This window comes from Suncus etruscus, chromosome X, assembly GCF_024139225.1.
Source record: "Suncus etruscus isolate mSunEtr1 chromosome X, mSunEtr1.pri.cur, whole genome shotgun sequence".
Lineage (NCBI taxonomy): Eukaryota > Metazoa > Chordata > Mammalia > Eulipotyphla > Soricidae > Suncus > Suncus etruscus.
The window spans coordinates 70,658,461-70,674,749 of NC_064868.1; the positions used below are offsets into that span (position 1 = coordinate 70,658,461).

Consider the following 16,289-nt stretch of genomic DNA (forward strand, 5'->3'; position numbering starts at 1 on the left):
GAACTATTTTCAAGAGGTACATAGCCTCAGAATTTTCTGTATCATTTATTTTGTTATCAGTGTTCCTGGTTTACAAAGGAAGTCTGGTAAAGTGGTGAATTCAACTGATATTACGATTAAGTATTAGAAAAGACCAATTTCTAAACTCATTCTTCAAGTTGTCTTGGATTGAAAGCCTTAAATGGAAGGGAATTCTTGTAATAAGATTTCATTATTTCTCTATTTTGTCTTTTACACTGAACCAAGCACTCCATAATTTAAACTATTTGTTGTTTTCACTACAGGTTTTCAGTGTCCATGGAAACAAAAATATGATCCTATCCCTACACAATTCTTTTGCTCTGTGAAGTCACTTTTTACAAGATCAACCGTTTCATCATCCAAAACCTACAGAGAAAAAAATTCAGTTAAGTTGTCAACCAGTTTGTAGAAGAAATCTTTTTTTGAACTTTTCCTACCTAAGCCCAAATATCCATATTTTCTTGAGATTCTATACTTTCTACCCTACTTTTGGTCTTATTCTTATGCTCTAACCTTTTGATAAGTCACCAAAAATATAAGAATTATATTTTCATATATTTAAATTTAATAAAATGTCAAAAGTCTAGGCTGGCTAATGAATGGAAAAAATGGTCTCCAAGAGAATTTCTATTTCTGCATTCATCCTTATATCACTAAAACCAGACATTGTGGTTCTGTCAGATATTGCAATTAAGAAGAAAAGAACACATTCAACATCTTATTTAGTTTATATATCTGGACCAGTAAACTAAAGCAAATAATGAAGAAATATTTAGTGCAGACAAGTTTCTGGAAACAGTCCTAGGTCTCTCCCATGTTTTAGACACACTATTTAAAGACAAAAACCATAGTACAGAATATGTAAGGAATGTTTCAACAGCCACATTTCAGAAGTAATAGGGCTGGAGAGATAGCACAGCGGTAGGGCATTCGTCTTGCAAGCAGTCCATTCAGGACAGATGGTGGTTTGAACCCTGGCATCCCATATGGTCCTCAGTGCCTGCCAGGTGTGATTTCTGAGCTCAGAGCCAGGAGTAACCCCTGAGTGCAGCAGGGTGTGACCCACAAACGAAGGAGGAGGAGGAGGAGGAAGAGAAGATGAAGAAGAGGAGGAGGAGATGGAGGAGGAGAGGAAGAAGAGAAGATGGAGAAGAGAATATTAAGAAGAAGAAAAAGAAGAGAAGAAGAGGAAGAAGAAAAAGAAGAAGAAAAGAAGAAGAAGAAGAAGAGGAAGAAGAAGAAGAAGAAGAAGAAGAAGAAGAAGAAGAAGAAGAAGAAGAAGAAGAAGAAGAAGAAGAAGAAGAAGAAGAAGAAGAAGAAGAAGAAGAAGAAGAAGAAGAAGAAGAAGAAGAAGAAGAGTGTATTGCAGGAGCTCAAGTACTGATGCTATTGTTTTGTTTTTTTCAGACTGTTTTAAGATTTTTTTTCAGATAACTCCTCATTTAGTTACCCCCGACCATGCTGTTTATCTTTCACATGTGATTTGATCAAACTGTAAAAAACTGAGGCTTGGGGTCGGAGCGATAGCTCAGCGGTAGGACGCCTTGCACTTGCACTCGGCTGACTTAGGAAGGACCACGGTTCGATTCCCTGTATGGTCCTGTATGGTCCGCCTAGCAAGTAGCGACATCTGAGCTCATAGGCAGGAGTAACCCCTGAGCGTCACCGGATGTGCCCCCCTCAAAAGCCCTGAAGCTTCAGGAAATGAAATATCTTCTTATTGTATGGTTAGTAACTCGTTCGTGAGGTCATACTACATATCTTTGCATGGAAGCGTTCCCTGTTGCTCAGAGTAAAGAAAGATGGTTGGGTAATCCTAATAGACAGAAATTAGCCAAGAAACATTGATATATCCATGTTTGATGTATGAGTTCAGATTCCTTATCTATTTCAACCAGAAAACTTTACTGTTCCAATAGTGACATAATTTTAGATTTTCCTTATTAATTGGGTTAAAATAATCTTTGATTTTTCCTCATCCAGAATCACCTTGTGACCAGGCAATGCTTTTTACTTATAAATGGCCATGTATTTTATATTATATGGGTTACAATGGTTATAAATAAAATAAAATACAATGACCATTAAGCTCTAGACCGCTTCATCATTTCTTCCCTAATAGAACAAGAAAAAAACTTTCAGAAAAATGTTTTGGAAGACATCCTCAGTGATGTTGAAGGTCACCGAAATTATACTTGCATTGCTCTGAAGTCAATTAGATGCTAGGACCCTGTGCCTGGCAGGCATACTTTCTATAGCTCCAGAAATATCCGTAAGTATTGTCTGAAACTTTATTGCTAACAATATTGTAATTCATGGTGTATAATTTTTTATCTTTGGTTTTTGGGTCACACCCGGTGTTGCCCAGGGGCTACTCCTGGCTGTCTGCTCAGAAATAGCTCCTGGCAGGCACGGCGGACCATATGGGACACCGGGATTCGAACCAACCACCTTTGGTCCTGGATCGGCTGCTTGCAAGGCAAACGCCGCTGTGCTATCTCTCCGGGCCCAACTTTTTTAACACAACCATTTTATTGAGCAATGCAGCAAAATTACTTTGTGTGAACTTTCTATTTTATCACAAAAATTATCAAAAAGACAAAATTACAGTAAACATTAGATTTAATAAAATTTAGATTTTTCTATAAATGAATTCCAATCGGACATTTTATTATTTAAAATTATTTTAGTGTTTTATTGTTAACATGTATTATTGAGTTGGATAAATATAGGCTTGAAACAATACCTAACAGCAAAGTAACAAACCAATAGCCAGATTTCAATAAGACCATTTAAAATGAAACTGCATATTAAAATATTAGAGTTCTGATTGTAAATATATAACTACCAGTTATTAGGAACATGGAATTAATGAATCAGTAATTTGTTCACCATTGCTTTTACACAATTAGTGTAAAAATCATACTATTGAAAATAATAAATAATACATTATTAATGCTATAAAAGTAATTGGGAGGCAGCAGAGATAGTACAGCAAGTAGTACAATTGTTTTGCATGTGCCCAATCCAGTTTCTATACCCTGTACCACATATAGTCCCTAGAGGTTTGCTAAGGGCAGAGCCAGGAACAAGTATGGTCCAAAATCCAAAAATATTTTGACCTTATAATCTGGGGCCCAAGAGTGATCCATAGGCTAAACACTGAAAACCACAGATGTGTAATATGATATAATTTGACATAAAATATGGAGATATCATAATAAATATCTGAAAAATTTCAATGACTCAGTTGTGTGAATTTTATTTTTACTAATGTCATAGTTTCAGATGTTGTAAATGTTTCTCATGTCTATAGTAAAGATGTACATTGGGGCTTTTACTAACTATACTAACTAACTGTATGATTTACTATACTATATTTAGATGGTATTTTAGTGTTCAGTCAATTATATAGTGTTAGATATTTAAATTGCTTCTAATTTTTCTCTCAGAAAAAAATGTTCAAGTAAATATTGTTTTTACTTTTCCACTTAAAATTATTTCTTTATGAAAAATTCTATAAGTGGAATGATTAGTTGAAAAGCAGATAAATTTGGGGTAGAGTAGTTTAAGTCATATCTGAGGGTTTATTACTCACTATGTGCTTAGGAATCATCCTAGCCTTGCTCTGGAGTTGGCCACATGTGAGGCAAACACCTAAACCTCTGCACACTCTCCTGCCCAAATGCAGGTGAAATTTCAAGACTTCCAATGCACATTACCAAATTGCTTTTCATAAGTCAGAGAGAGAATAAATACCAGATACTTTTACTTATCTGTGGTATACAGAGTAACAAGACAAAGGAATGGAAGGTATAAAATGATGGCAAACCCTTAGTGATAGATTACATAAATGAGAATGTAAGATAAGTAAAGGCAGTTGAGGGGCAAAGGTAATGATTGGCAAAATGCCAATAATATAAAGGTTTTGGTTATAAATCTTGGTCTTTTTAGTAATGGATAGGTAAAGTAACTATGTACATCAAAACACTAAGAGTCAATGTTTTCGTGTTGACTCCATGTTAAGAGTCAACACTAAGGCAATCCAAACAATATAATAACTTTTTAAAAGTTCTTTTATTTTTTGGGCCACACCCAGTGATGCTCAGGAGTTACTCCTAGTTATGCACTCAGAAATCACTCCTGGCCTGGGGAACCGTATGTGATGCCAGGGGATCAAACCGAGGTCTGTCCTAGGTTAGTGTTTGCAAGGCTTGCTCCACCACCCTGGCTCCTATTTTTATAAGTTTTAAATGCCAAAGCTTTCCCAAGGACACTGTGAGGCAGAGGATATTGGCACTCTGATGGTGGGTTTGGTAACTTCTAAGGTAGCAGGGGAAATACTCTTTACATCTAATAATGTTTGTCAGTATTTTTTAATCATCATTATAAATGGTAATAAACTTTGGTATTTCATGTCACCAGACTGTATGCTAGAACATATGGTCTTTTTATATATTGCTAAGTCAGGCACCAGATTTTGGTACCTAATTTTCTCTATCTTTTTATTTTTTGGTAAGATACCTATTATCATCATTCCCTAACAGTTCTCATAGCTAATACATTATTTCACTTGTCATCATCTCATAGTTGGTTTATTGTAGCTTTATTTTTACAACTGTTTTTATTTCCAGTATCTGCACAAAATCACATTTTAGCTCCAAATCCACTTTGCATTGTCATATATTATTTTTCCTTTTGTCAAATGTTTTTAGTAACTTGCAGAATAATTTTCGTTCTGTCATTCAGCCCCAGTTTAAGTTTACTCGTCCTCTTTGAAGCTTTCTAGTAATTTAGGCTTCATTTAAGAAGAGAGCATATATTTGACAATGGAAATATTCCCAGGTACTGTGAACTATAGGTTTGCATTTAGCTATCTAATATATGCAGTTACTTTGAATTCAAGCATGAGAATATTTTTTCAGCTGAAAGAAAACTTTATTGATACATACACATATTAAGTCTTTGGTGGATAAATTCAAGTCAACACAAACGATAGAATTGTTACTTTTCATGATGGACATATTCACTGTCAATTCACATACAAGAATCAGCACAAACATTTCCACCCAGCAGCATGACGAAAGTTACAAATGTGTTTTCAGTATGAGAGGACTATTTATTTGGTATCATAAAAAATGGTTGAGCTTAAAGCAGGATAATGTCACAGAAAACATCATTTTTACTCAAAGCTACAGTTGCAAGGATCCCTTTAAGAAGAAAACAAGGGGAAAAGCAGAACATTTTCATTTTCCTTGCTTCCAGACAGCAAAATGATGACATTCCTTTAAATCCATAAAGAGCACATAGCTAATCAGAATTTGTCCACCAGTTTTATTACTTTGACTTTCACCAGGAGGTCATGGTGATCTGCTAAGGCTCTAATTTTCTTAACACACACTCCAGATGTAGTGCATAAGTAAAAAAGGGAACCTTTGTTGAATTCTCTATAGTTGAATACTTCTGCTCGGAGATTGTCATAGATGATTTCAAATAGGGTAAGAGCATTAATAAGAATTTCTGATTCCACATAAGAATTATAGAGGGAACTAAATGATGCTGGTACTTGCGTACTGAGCAGTTTTTTTAACATATCTGGATTTTCAGCAAAATTCGAAAGGATTTTCAAAATCTCAACCTTGATTTTTCCACCTCCTTGTGATAGCAAACGGAAGAAATTTGCAATGGAATTAACAAGCAGGTGCTGATAATCATTAGTAATAGTCATGTTGGTTAAAAATTTCAATCCAACTACCTGTACTGCTGAGTTCAGGTTAGAAGCCATGATATCATCCATCACTTTATTCATGTAGACCTGAAGCCGACCCTGATTTTCATAATTCTCACTCAAGTTATTCATGGCCATTAAGGCTTTTTCCTTAATGTGGGGATCAGATTTATTGATCATGTTGGCAATAATGGGGAGGCCTCCCAATTTGCGAATAGTATCTTGGTTGCATGTGTAATTGGCATTGTTGCTCAGAGTGAGCAAAGCTACCTGTTGGATGAAAGGATCATCTGATTTCTGAAGCAAAGTAAGGACTTTCCTGAGATCTCGCACCCCCAGAATCTCATCGATTTCATAAGGAAAGGGACGCTTCTGCATGGGAACTGGCCTTTTCCCCTTTCCTCTTTGCTGGGTTTCAGGTTCAGAGTCCGAGTCTGACTCTGTGTCAGTCCACCCAGATTCCCCTTCCTCAGAATCAGGGATTTCTGCCAAAAAAGCCTGTCCCCCATTAGCAGAGGCTGCTGCAGCTACAGCAGCTCCATCCCCAGGGCGAAACCCAAGGCTCAATTCATCTACTTCATTCTTGGTTTTCCTGCCCTTGCCCTTCCCAGTCCGAGACTTGTTGCCACCTTTGGCCGCACCTTTTGGTACAGCTCCAGTAGTTGACCCAGCTTTAGGTATAGCCCCAGTATGAGCCCCAGGAGATTTTTTGGAGGCTGCTGCTGACTTAGGAGATCCTGAAGTCGCAGGAGCTTCTGTAGCCCCAGTAGGTGCTGCTGCCGCAGGAGACGTGGCCTGTACAGGAGTCTCCACTGCCTTGGTACTTTCACCTACTTCATTAGGCACTATTGCCCCGGGAGTCCCACAAGCCTCTGCTGTGTTAGGCATGTCTGCCAATTTGGGGTTTCCTGTTACTTTGGGAGCCTCTGAAGCTGTGGGAATCTCTATCTCCCAAGGAAATTGTGTCATTGTAGAAGCCTCTGCAGTTTCCACTACTGATTCAGCCTTAGGCTCAACCTTGGCTCCTTCTGCCTCTTGGACCTGATTTCCTGCTGTACTCTGAACCTCAGCACTGCTTATAGCTGAGGCCGTAGCCTCAGGTCCAGGAGGCTCCAGAGCGGAAGGGTCATCTTGTGACTTATTCTCTGTCCCAGCATAGACTGGGGTGGGAGGTCCAACTCCTGGCCCAAGATCAATTGTAAAACCAGCTTTGAGTCTAGCCCTAGCTCTGGCTCCAGTCCCAGCCAGAGCCCTGGTTTTGGGTTTGGCCAGTCTTTTCTTCGTTTGGTTTCTTCCCCCGGCATATTTGTATACACAGTACCAGGCACTAGCTCCAATCACTATTCCTGCAGCTACACAGCCTGCATCCCGAACACGGCTCATGATGCTCGTAGGACTCTCTGACCCAGGATCTGGAGTTAACTTGTTTTAGTCGGCTGTGTGCACTTCCAGGAGAGGCTCTTCAGCTCAGTTGTATCAGTTCTACAGAAGTTGAAAACCAAGTAGGACCTAGAGGAAAAGGTTTAGAAATTAGGCTTAGGGTTCTGGCTTACTTCATATTTAAGCAAACATTCTCTGAGAAAATTGAAAGCTTATTATTTGGTGGGTAGGTTAGTAGCCAAACACTGGTGCTGAATTAGAATCCTGGTTATGTTTTCTATGTTTTCACCTCCCAGTCCAATACCAATACAATGCTCCAGTTTCTCAACGGATGCCAGATAAGCTGATGGAAAGCAGCACATACATCAGTGATCTCAGATTCTACTCTGATCACAACCATCCAATCCCAACGATCCCTGATGCTCAGGCACATACCGGACAGGAGAGAGCGGGGAAGTTTCTCTTCTTCTACCACTCCTGTAGTGGTGCAGTGCCCCACAGCCAGCCAGACCTGTGGAGAGATCCAGGAAAGGGCATTATGCAGCCTTCAGTGGCTGGATTCTATTTCCTTTCCTGATTTGAGAACCTGTGGGCAAAGTTTCACCCTCTCAGAGCTCCTCTTTCCCAAAACTTTATGAAGCTCGAGGCTACATCCATTCCCTGAATCAATAAGAACAGGCCTGGAATAATAGTATCTTTAAAGAGGAAGAGGAGAAAGAGGGGCCTTTGGTTCCAGCCGCAACCACACCATAGATCCTCAGAGTGTACCCATTCTCATCACTGGCTTACAAGGAATCGGGAATGTTTCTCATTTAAATTCAATGAGAGCGTCATCCTAAGTGCAGACTGAAGGGCAGAAGACACAGTTTGCATGCAGACGTTGGAGACTGAAAGCCTGGTAGATGCAACAGTAGCCAAGACAAAAGTCGCAATAATTGCCTTTTGGCACTCACATTCCAGAAACAGGAAAGATTCCATCCCACAATTCCCTCAGTTCTTATCTCCCTTCCCCTCAAATCCTTAATACCCTTCAGAGCAGACTCCCACGCCCCTTCCCTTTGCCCCTCCTACCCTGTCCGCCATTTCTCTGGGACACACAGCCACACCCCTCCTACCACACCGAAGCCGAAGGGGCGTCGGGTGACGTGCAGCTAGAGCTGGATGGGACGCCGAATAGGCCAACAATTCTAGATTACCAAATAATTAAGCCCCCCCCCCTCCGATCAGTATTGGCCCTCCAGTCTCCACCCTCACCCCCCGGTTTAGCTTTAACCTGCAAAACCGGAGCCTGGATGTTTGATATTTTTCAGTTTCAGGGTCGTGATTTTCCACTCTTCATGTCCCACCCCCCATCCAAATCCCCGATCACCGCCATTTCTCTGGCCAGCGAACATGTTCTCCTCTTTCAGAACTGAAAAGAAAACGGTCTCACCGGCCGTGTGGGCTTGAGATGTCTGGGAAGCAGCCTGCTTGAGAGTTAGCTCACCAGTTTAATAGATTCTCTCGGGGGGTCTTTCCTCCTCCTGAGAAATCCGAAGAACGCCAAATCCAGCCAGCCCCAAGAGGAGTTGGCACCCCTATTTCCCAGCACCCCTAAAAGATAGGGGGCAGGCCAGGAGGCGGGGCGCCCACGGTATCTGCAAAGTGAAGTCGGGAGTAAACCTGCGAAATTGTTTCCAAATTGTCTGCCCTTTCGGTTACCCTTTCCTTACCCCCCTACTGGCCTGGTATGCGTGGCCATGTTATGTCGCTTCCCTTCTCTCCACACTGGACGGGATGTGGGGTGTGGGGCCTGAGTGTGAAAAACAATACCCCCCCCTAACACTTGGTTGAGGTCTAAAGTATGAATTTGGATGAAATCTTTCCGATCCCCCTCCCCCTTTCCCTCTCCCCGAAGCCCAGCGAAACCAGCAGCGAGCCTTTGAAAAGCCGCAGGCATACTAGACAGGGGCGCCCGCGGCCTCAGATCCCCTGATTTCTGGGCTACCCCTCTGCAGGGGTGGTGAGCAATGCTCACCCTCACACCAACCTGCCCGGATCTGGGGAAATTTTCTCCTCCTCCTCCTCCTCCTCCTCCTCCTTCTCCTCCTCCTCCTCCTCCTTCTCCTCCTCCTCTCCTCCTCCTCCTTCTCCTCCTCCTCCTCTCCTCCTTCCCTGGATTAACCGCACAACAATGCGCAGAGATACTGACTTGGTACCCAGAGGAAAACGGTGGAACGCAGTCAGGGTTTTAAGTACCTTTGCCCACGTCAGCTCCTGGTCACGTGAGATCCTCATCACCAGTAAGCTGACTTCTCCGATTTCCACTCCCACCCAGAGCACAAGCCCCCTCCTTTACCAGACTCCCACCCCACCCCCACCACATCAGGTCCTGTCAGTCATTTTTCAATCTCGGTAGTCCCCAAGGCCCACAACCAGGCCCTCTCCCGGGGTTAGAATTTGCGTTTCTCTGCTCACCAGGGTGAGTGGGATGTGTTTCTTTGAAGCCTTTGACCATTCCCCCGCCCCCCCACTCTTCGTTGTGAAATTATCTCATCTTTTCCTGGGATACTTACTCTCCTTCCATTGCATTCATTAGTAACCAAGGTACAGAATGTCAGAAAGGAGAAGAGCAGGAGTGAGGTCTGTGTGCCTGCAATTCTCCTCTGTCTTTTTTTAAAAGCTATGACCATCTTTTATCACAGTAAAAAAAATACATCAGATCAGGAATTCAGAATGGGACATAATAACAAAATAATTGGGCATATTTTGTAAAAGTACATATGCCATGTACATTGAAAGGCAACATTAACTTTATCTCTTTATCATCTAAAATGTATTATATTGGTTTTATGAGAAATAGTTTTCTAAACATGTTACAGTATTTAAATAATTAAAATAAAATTTTTCATAAGATAAACATGTTACTGGGCCGGAGAGATAGCATGGAGGTAGGACATTTATCTTGCATACAGAAGGATGGTGGTTCGAATCCCGATATCCCATATGGTCTCCTGAGCCTGCCAGGAGTGGTTTCTGAGCGCAGAGACAGGAGTAACCCCTGAGCACTGCCAGGTGTGACCTAAAACAAACAAACAAACAAAAAAGATAAACATGTTACCATAAAATCTGTAAATTAATTCAAGTAGATAAATTTAGTTGTTCAATCTTATTTATTTTGGGCAAATAGTATCCTACTTTTTCTCTATTTAACACAGCTTTTTTTTCATTCAACTGTATTTTATTTATTTTTTAATATCATTAAGCACCATAATTACAAATATGTTTGTAGTTGGGTTTCAGTTATAAAAAAGAACACCACTTCTTCACCCCCTTCCCCAGTCTAACACAGCTTTTAAACTGAGTAAACAAACAATTCTGTCTTGTTCTGTTAGGGAAACACATTTATTAATGTTCTCAAACCATTGCTGACTGCTGTGTGAGCCTCCGCTAATTTGATAGCTGCAACCATGACAGTTTTGAGCACCTATTCCAGAATTAGGTTCATTCCTTATTTAACTATGGGTAAAAAGAAAAAAAATATTAGGGCAAAGAAATAATAGAAGGGATTAGGGTGGGGATGCAGAGGTGATCAAATCCTCCCTATTCTCCCATCTGCCAGTTTCTCATCCCCTGCACTTTAGCACTGGATTCTGTTTCTCATTCCAAAAATAAAAACGGACAGGTGATTAAGGTGCCAAATGTCATCATTATTCAGGTGACTACTTCTAATTAGATTCCTGTGGATCCCTCCCTCCTTCCCTCATATTCTCACAGAAGTAACTCAAGATTGCTTAGATAAGATTGCTGTTCACTCTTACCTTTGCAGATTTTCATGAAGCCTTGGAGGAATGATAACTGGGGGAAGCACACAGACTTGCTCACTTTGCTCACATTCACAGTACTCAAATGATCTTTGTCCCTCAGATTGGTGTTCTCAAGTGGCCCAAGAGGTATATTTTATTGCATTTTTCACTTTTGGTCTATTTAGAGCAGGCATCCAGAGAGAGCAAGCCATTTCTTTTCTTTTCTTTTTTCTTTTCTTTTCTTTTCTTTTCTTTTCTTTTCTTTTCTTTTCTTTTCTTTTCTTTTCTTTTCTTTTCTTTTCTTTTCTTTTCTTTCTTTCTTTCTTTCTTTCTTTCTTTCTTTCTTTCTTTCTTTCTTTCTTTGTTTTGGGCCACACCCGTTTGATGCTCAGGGGTTACTCCTGGCTAAGTGCTCAGAAATCGCCCCTGGCTTGGGGGACCATATGGGACGTCGGGGGATCAAACCGCGGTTCTTCCTTGGCTAGGGCTTGCAAGGCAGACACCTTACCTATAGCGCCACCTCACCGGCCCCATCAAGCCATTTCTTCAGGCTCACTTCTACACTAACAAGACATTGATGCACTTTCTATCTGCAACTGTCAGCCAGAAACCAAAATCTCTCCCATAGACTATATTGATTAACGTAGTTATTCTCAGTTGGTTGCTTCTATGCTTTCCCTGAAATTGTAGAAATGTGTGGGGTTTGTGTGTGTGTGTGTGTTTTTGTTGTTGTTTGTTTTTGTGAGTGCCTGCTGCTTAAGCACATGTTGGAAGCCATAGTGGTCATAGGCATCATCAGTTTCTTAATGGGTTTGTGACTTCTTTACCAAATTTGAAGAACAAATTTAGTAGTCTAGTGGTTCTGTGCTATTTATAATAGTTCAAATTAGGAATATTTTGGATTTGTTTTCCTATAAATAAAAGTAATACCAAGAGTTAAAATATTTTAAAAAATAAGGAAATACATATTGTACATATGAAAGGAACCTTGTGATAAACTTTCTATCTTCAGTCACTACCAAAAATTTCCAATTATGGGGCTGGAGAGATAGCACAGGGGCGTTTGCCTTGCAAGCAGCCGATCCAAGACCTGTGGTGGTTGGTTCGAATCCTGGTATCCCATATGGTTCCCCGTGCCTGCCAGGAGCCATTTCTAAGCAGATAGCTAGAGGTAAACCCTGAGCATCGCCGGGTGTGACCCAAAAAACAAAAAAAATTTTAATTATATATATGCATACATATATATGCATATATATATATATTAGTGCATTTGTGCTGAACATTTAAGTCACAAACAGAACAATATAAATAAGTACTTGGAATGTGTTAGCTCTTGTTTGTTTTGTTTGGGGGCCATACCTTGTAATGCTCAGGATTTACTCAGGTTCTGATGCTCAGGCTTTGTAGTTTGGGATCATTCATGAGGCTCTGGGAACTACATGAGGTTTGGGGAACTGATTTCAGGTTGGCAGTGTGCAAGGCAAATGCCTCCACTATGGTTCATTCTGGCCACTTGGAACTTGCAGTAAATCTGCGCATTAATTTGAATATTAACATCTTAAAATTGAGACTTCCCCTCAGTAATAAGATATACTGTCGTTTTGCTCAGCTCCACTTTTAGAATAAAGTAAATTTCAATCAAATTTATTAAGATTCTTTATTGATTGATCAATTTTTGACATCTTTATTTTGGTGTAGATTTTGAAGTTGATGTCTCCAATATTATTTTATTTCATTTTATTTTATCTTATCTTTCTCTTTCTTTTTGCACTCCAGCATGATTTGATTTCAGAACCGAGACTATTGTGTGGTGCTTGTTTTTTTTTTTGCTGTAGTGCTCACTGAATATTTAATTTGATATTTCTTTCTGTATTGTTGTGGTGTTTCAATTACCTTTTCCACATCCTCTCTCAAACTGAGGTTGAAAGTCTCTAGAAGGACTCCGCCCATTTTCAGCGTATTTGATTTCTTTTTTTTTCTTTTTCTTACTTTGTACCCCAATCTATTGCTTTTGTTTCCTTCAAACAAAACAATATAACTTAATTTATCTAGCTTTGCCTCTTAAATAGAGGGGGAAACAAGGGAGGGTACCAGGACCAAACAGATATATGATCACTAATAGTAAGCTAGACAAAGAGGGGACCACCCGCTCTAGCAGCCCCGGGGGGTCATGCTGGGGTATATGGATTGCAGAAAGGGAACTGGGATGGGGGAGGACAAATTTGGTGGTGGGTATGCCCCTGATTCAGTGTTAATATGTACCTAAAATACTACTGTGAAAGATATGTAACCCATTATGATCAAAATAAAAATTAAAATAAATAAATAAATAAAGACTTAAAATTTATTAAGATTCTTCTGCTAAGTAAGTCATATTGCTCATTTGATCTCCTAGATATTTAGAAGTCTATATTGCTGAAATACTATTCCTTTTTCCAATGAAAATTTCTGCTGGATAATTTTCTGCTTAAGGAAAATTATGTATTACTGCTTATTTGTCTTAGATCTGTCATTTTTGTGACCTTTATTATTATTCCACGAACTTTCATCTGATGCATTTTCAGGTACATATATATTGACCTACTGTAAAAGAAGATAATGTTCATTTTCCTATTACATACTTCTAACTTTTTTCTCCATTTTTGTATGTGTTATATTGAACATTCTTGAGAGCTAAACGAAATATTGGTGGTGCTTAAAAATCTCCTGATTTATTTATTTATTTATTTATTTATTTGGTTTTTGGGCCACACCCGGTGACGCTCAGGGGTTACTCCTGGCTATGCGCTCAGAAGTCGCTCCTGGCTTGGGGGACCATATGGGACACCTGGGAATCGAACCGCTAGCACAGGCAAGGCAGGCACTTTACCTCTAGCGCCACCGCTCGACCCCTGATTTATTCTTGATTAAAGTTTATATGCCACTTTTGTTTCATCGTATAGTATAACTTTTCTGTTTTGTGTAACTTCTTTCTGATATATTTTATTTGCTCCATTGCTACTTTTGCTTATGTTTACCAAAACAAAATAGTGTCAGTGAGTGGAGGCAAGTAGTAAGTCTTCTTATTGAAAGATTAAGCTTAGGAAAAAATCTGTTAGTGGGGCCAGAGAAATAGCACAATGGTAAGGCATTTGCCTTGCACGCAGCCAATCCAGGACAGAAGGTGGTTCGAATTCCGGCATCCCATATGGTCCATGAGCCTGCCAGGAGTGACTTCTGATTACAGAACCAGGAGTAACCCCTGAGCAGTGCCACCAGGTATAACCCAAAGAAGGAGGAGGAGGAGGAGGAGGAGGAGGAGGAGGAGGAGGAGGAGGAGGAGGAGATGGAGGAGATGGAGAAGGAGAAGAAGGAGGAGAAGATGGAAAAGAAGGAGAAGGAGAAGGAGAAGAAGGAGGAAAAGGAGAAGAAGAAGGAGGAGAAGAAACTGCTACTTTATTCATTTATTTTTATATCTTTATTTAAACAGCTTGATTACAAATGATTGTAGTTGGGTTTCAGTCATGCAAAGAAAACCACCCTTCACCAGTGGAACATTCCCATCACCAATGTCACATATCTCCCTCCTCCCCACCCACCCCCACCTGTACTCTAGACAGGATTCTACTTTCCTTGTTCATTCACATTGCTATGATAGCTCTCAATGTAGTTATTTCTCTAACAACACTCATCACTCTTTGTGGTGAGCTGCTATTTTAGAAGAGTCTTTAGTATAGTCTTCATAAGGTTAAGATATGTAAAAAGTGGATTAATCATTGGGTCACAATGTAATAGAATTCCTGGGATTTAATTTTATTTTCCTGTAATTCCTACTAATCCTGCCATCAAAATTCTATTGTAATCCCACCACAAAAAAGACCAGTTTGATCATTCTTTCCACCACCCATTTCTTTTCCACTGTAATCACAATTATTTTTGCCCTGTCTAGGAGTTAGTTTTCTTCAGTTTTATCAGTAGATTTTCTTTAGTTCTTTATGTTCTACCAAATGAGTCAAATATCAGTTAACTGTCTTTTACTTCCTTAGTTATTTCATTACCATAATTGTACCAGGTTGCAGCTATTTTATCTTAAAACTTTATTTCAAAGGAGGTTTAATATATGACTTAATTTAACCATTAATGATTCATTAAATTATATAGGCTTCTTTTTCGTTTTTGTTTTGTTTGGGGGCTGCATACAGCAATGTTCAGGGATTACTCCTGGATTTGCACTCAGAATGTAGGCAAGCACCCCACTGTATATCTCTGTATATCTCTCTGGCCCCTCTTTTTTGCTTTATATTTGGACAATAACCAGGCATGTTCAGGGTTTACTCCTCCTGGAATTGTGCTCAGGGACCACTACTGGTGAGGCATAGGATACTATATGAGGTATCAGGGATCAAATTCCAGTTGGCCATGTGTAAGGTAAGTACCCTATCCACTATATTATCTATCTCCCTGGCTCCAAGTTATGTGGGATTATTTACCATTTAAATGAAGTTTGTTCTTATTCCTGTTTTACTAACAGATTTTTAGTTAGGAATGACTAAATTTTTCACATTCTTTGGTAGCAAGATTTAATTATTTTTCCTTAGTTTGCTGGTTAATGAAAAATATATCTAGAGTAGTCCCTTTGACATTCTAGTCTTCCTGTAGTTTATTCTCAATAAATCCCTATAATTAAAATCTCCACTTAATTTGCAAGATATTTAGAATAAATGCAAACATCCTAACTACCATTGACAGCCTAATCTGTGACATTAAATTCAATGTGAAAGCCTAATCTCTTCAGCTTTTTACTTCTCTGCCTTATTTTCTACTGCTTTCCCTCTAGCTTGTACATCTTGGTCATCTTGTGTCCCTGAAATGTACTGGACTTTTTCCCTTCACAGAGACTTTTTATTTGCTTGTCCTCCTGTGTGGGTTCTTCTGACAAGTAGCACCATACTTAGGTCCCCATTTATTTTAAATCTTTACTCAAAGGTCACCCTTACAGTGATTCTTCTGTTCATATTATCTAAAAGTTCAATCTACTTCAATTTTTTATTTATTTACCTATCTCAATCTCTTTCTCTTTTTTGTGTCACTTAACAATATACCATACATTTTGTTTATTTATGTTGAGTTTGTTCCAATTATTTCTCTCACTATAATGGATAGAGAGCTGGGTTTGCTTTATTACTGTTGTAACTACAGCATTTAGAACAATGCATGGCAGCTAGTAAGTACTCAACTGATACATGCATGGTTTTCTTTTTCTTTCTTTTGCTCTTTCTTTTTTCTTTCTTTCTTTCTTTCTTTCTTTCTTTCTTTCTTTCTTTCTTTCTTTCTTTCTTTCTTTCTTTCTTTCTTTCTTTCTTTCTTTCTTTCTTTCTTTCTTTCTTTCTTTCTTT

The 16,289-nt window shown here is 39.4% G+C and overlaps 1 protein-coding gene across 1 annotated transcript; it reads right to left on the bottom strand.

Annotated features, from left to right (window-relative positions):
- Nucleotides 1–4,937: 4,937 nt before the first annotated feature.
- ARMCX2 (armadillo repeat containing X-linked 2) lies at nucleotides 4,938–7,733 on the bottom strand. Its single transcript, XM_049766607.1, has 2 exons — nucleotides 7,565–7,733; nucleotides 4,938–7,258 (listed from the first exon to the last, which is right to left on the bottom strand). The coding sequence occupies exon 2, from the start codon at nucleotides 7,130–7,132 to the stop codon at nucleotides 5,336–5,338; it is 1,797 nt and encodes a 598-aa protein (XP_049622564.1). The 5' UTR covers nucleotides 7,133–7,258; nucleotides 7,565–7,733; the 3' UTR covers nucleotides 4,938–5,335.
- Nucleotides 7,734–16,289: the final 8,556 nt, after the last annotated feature.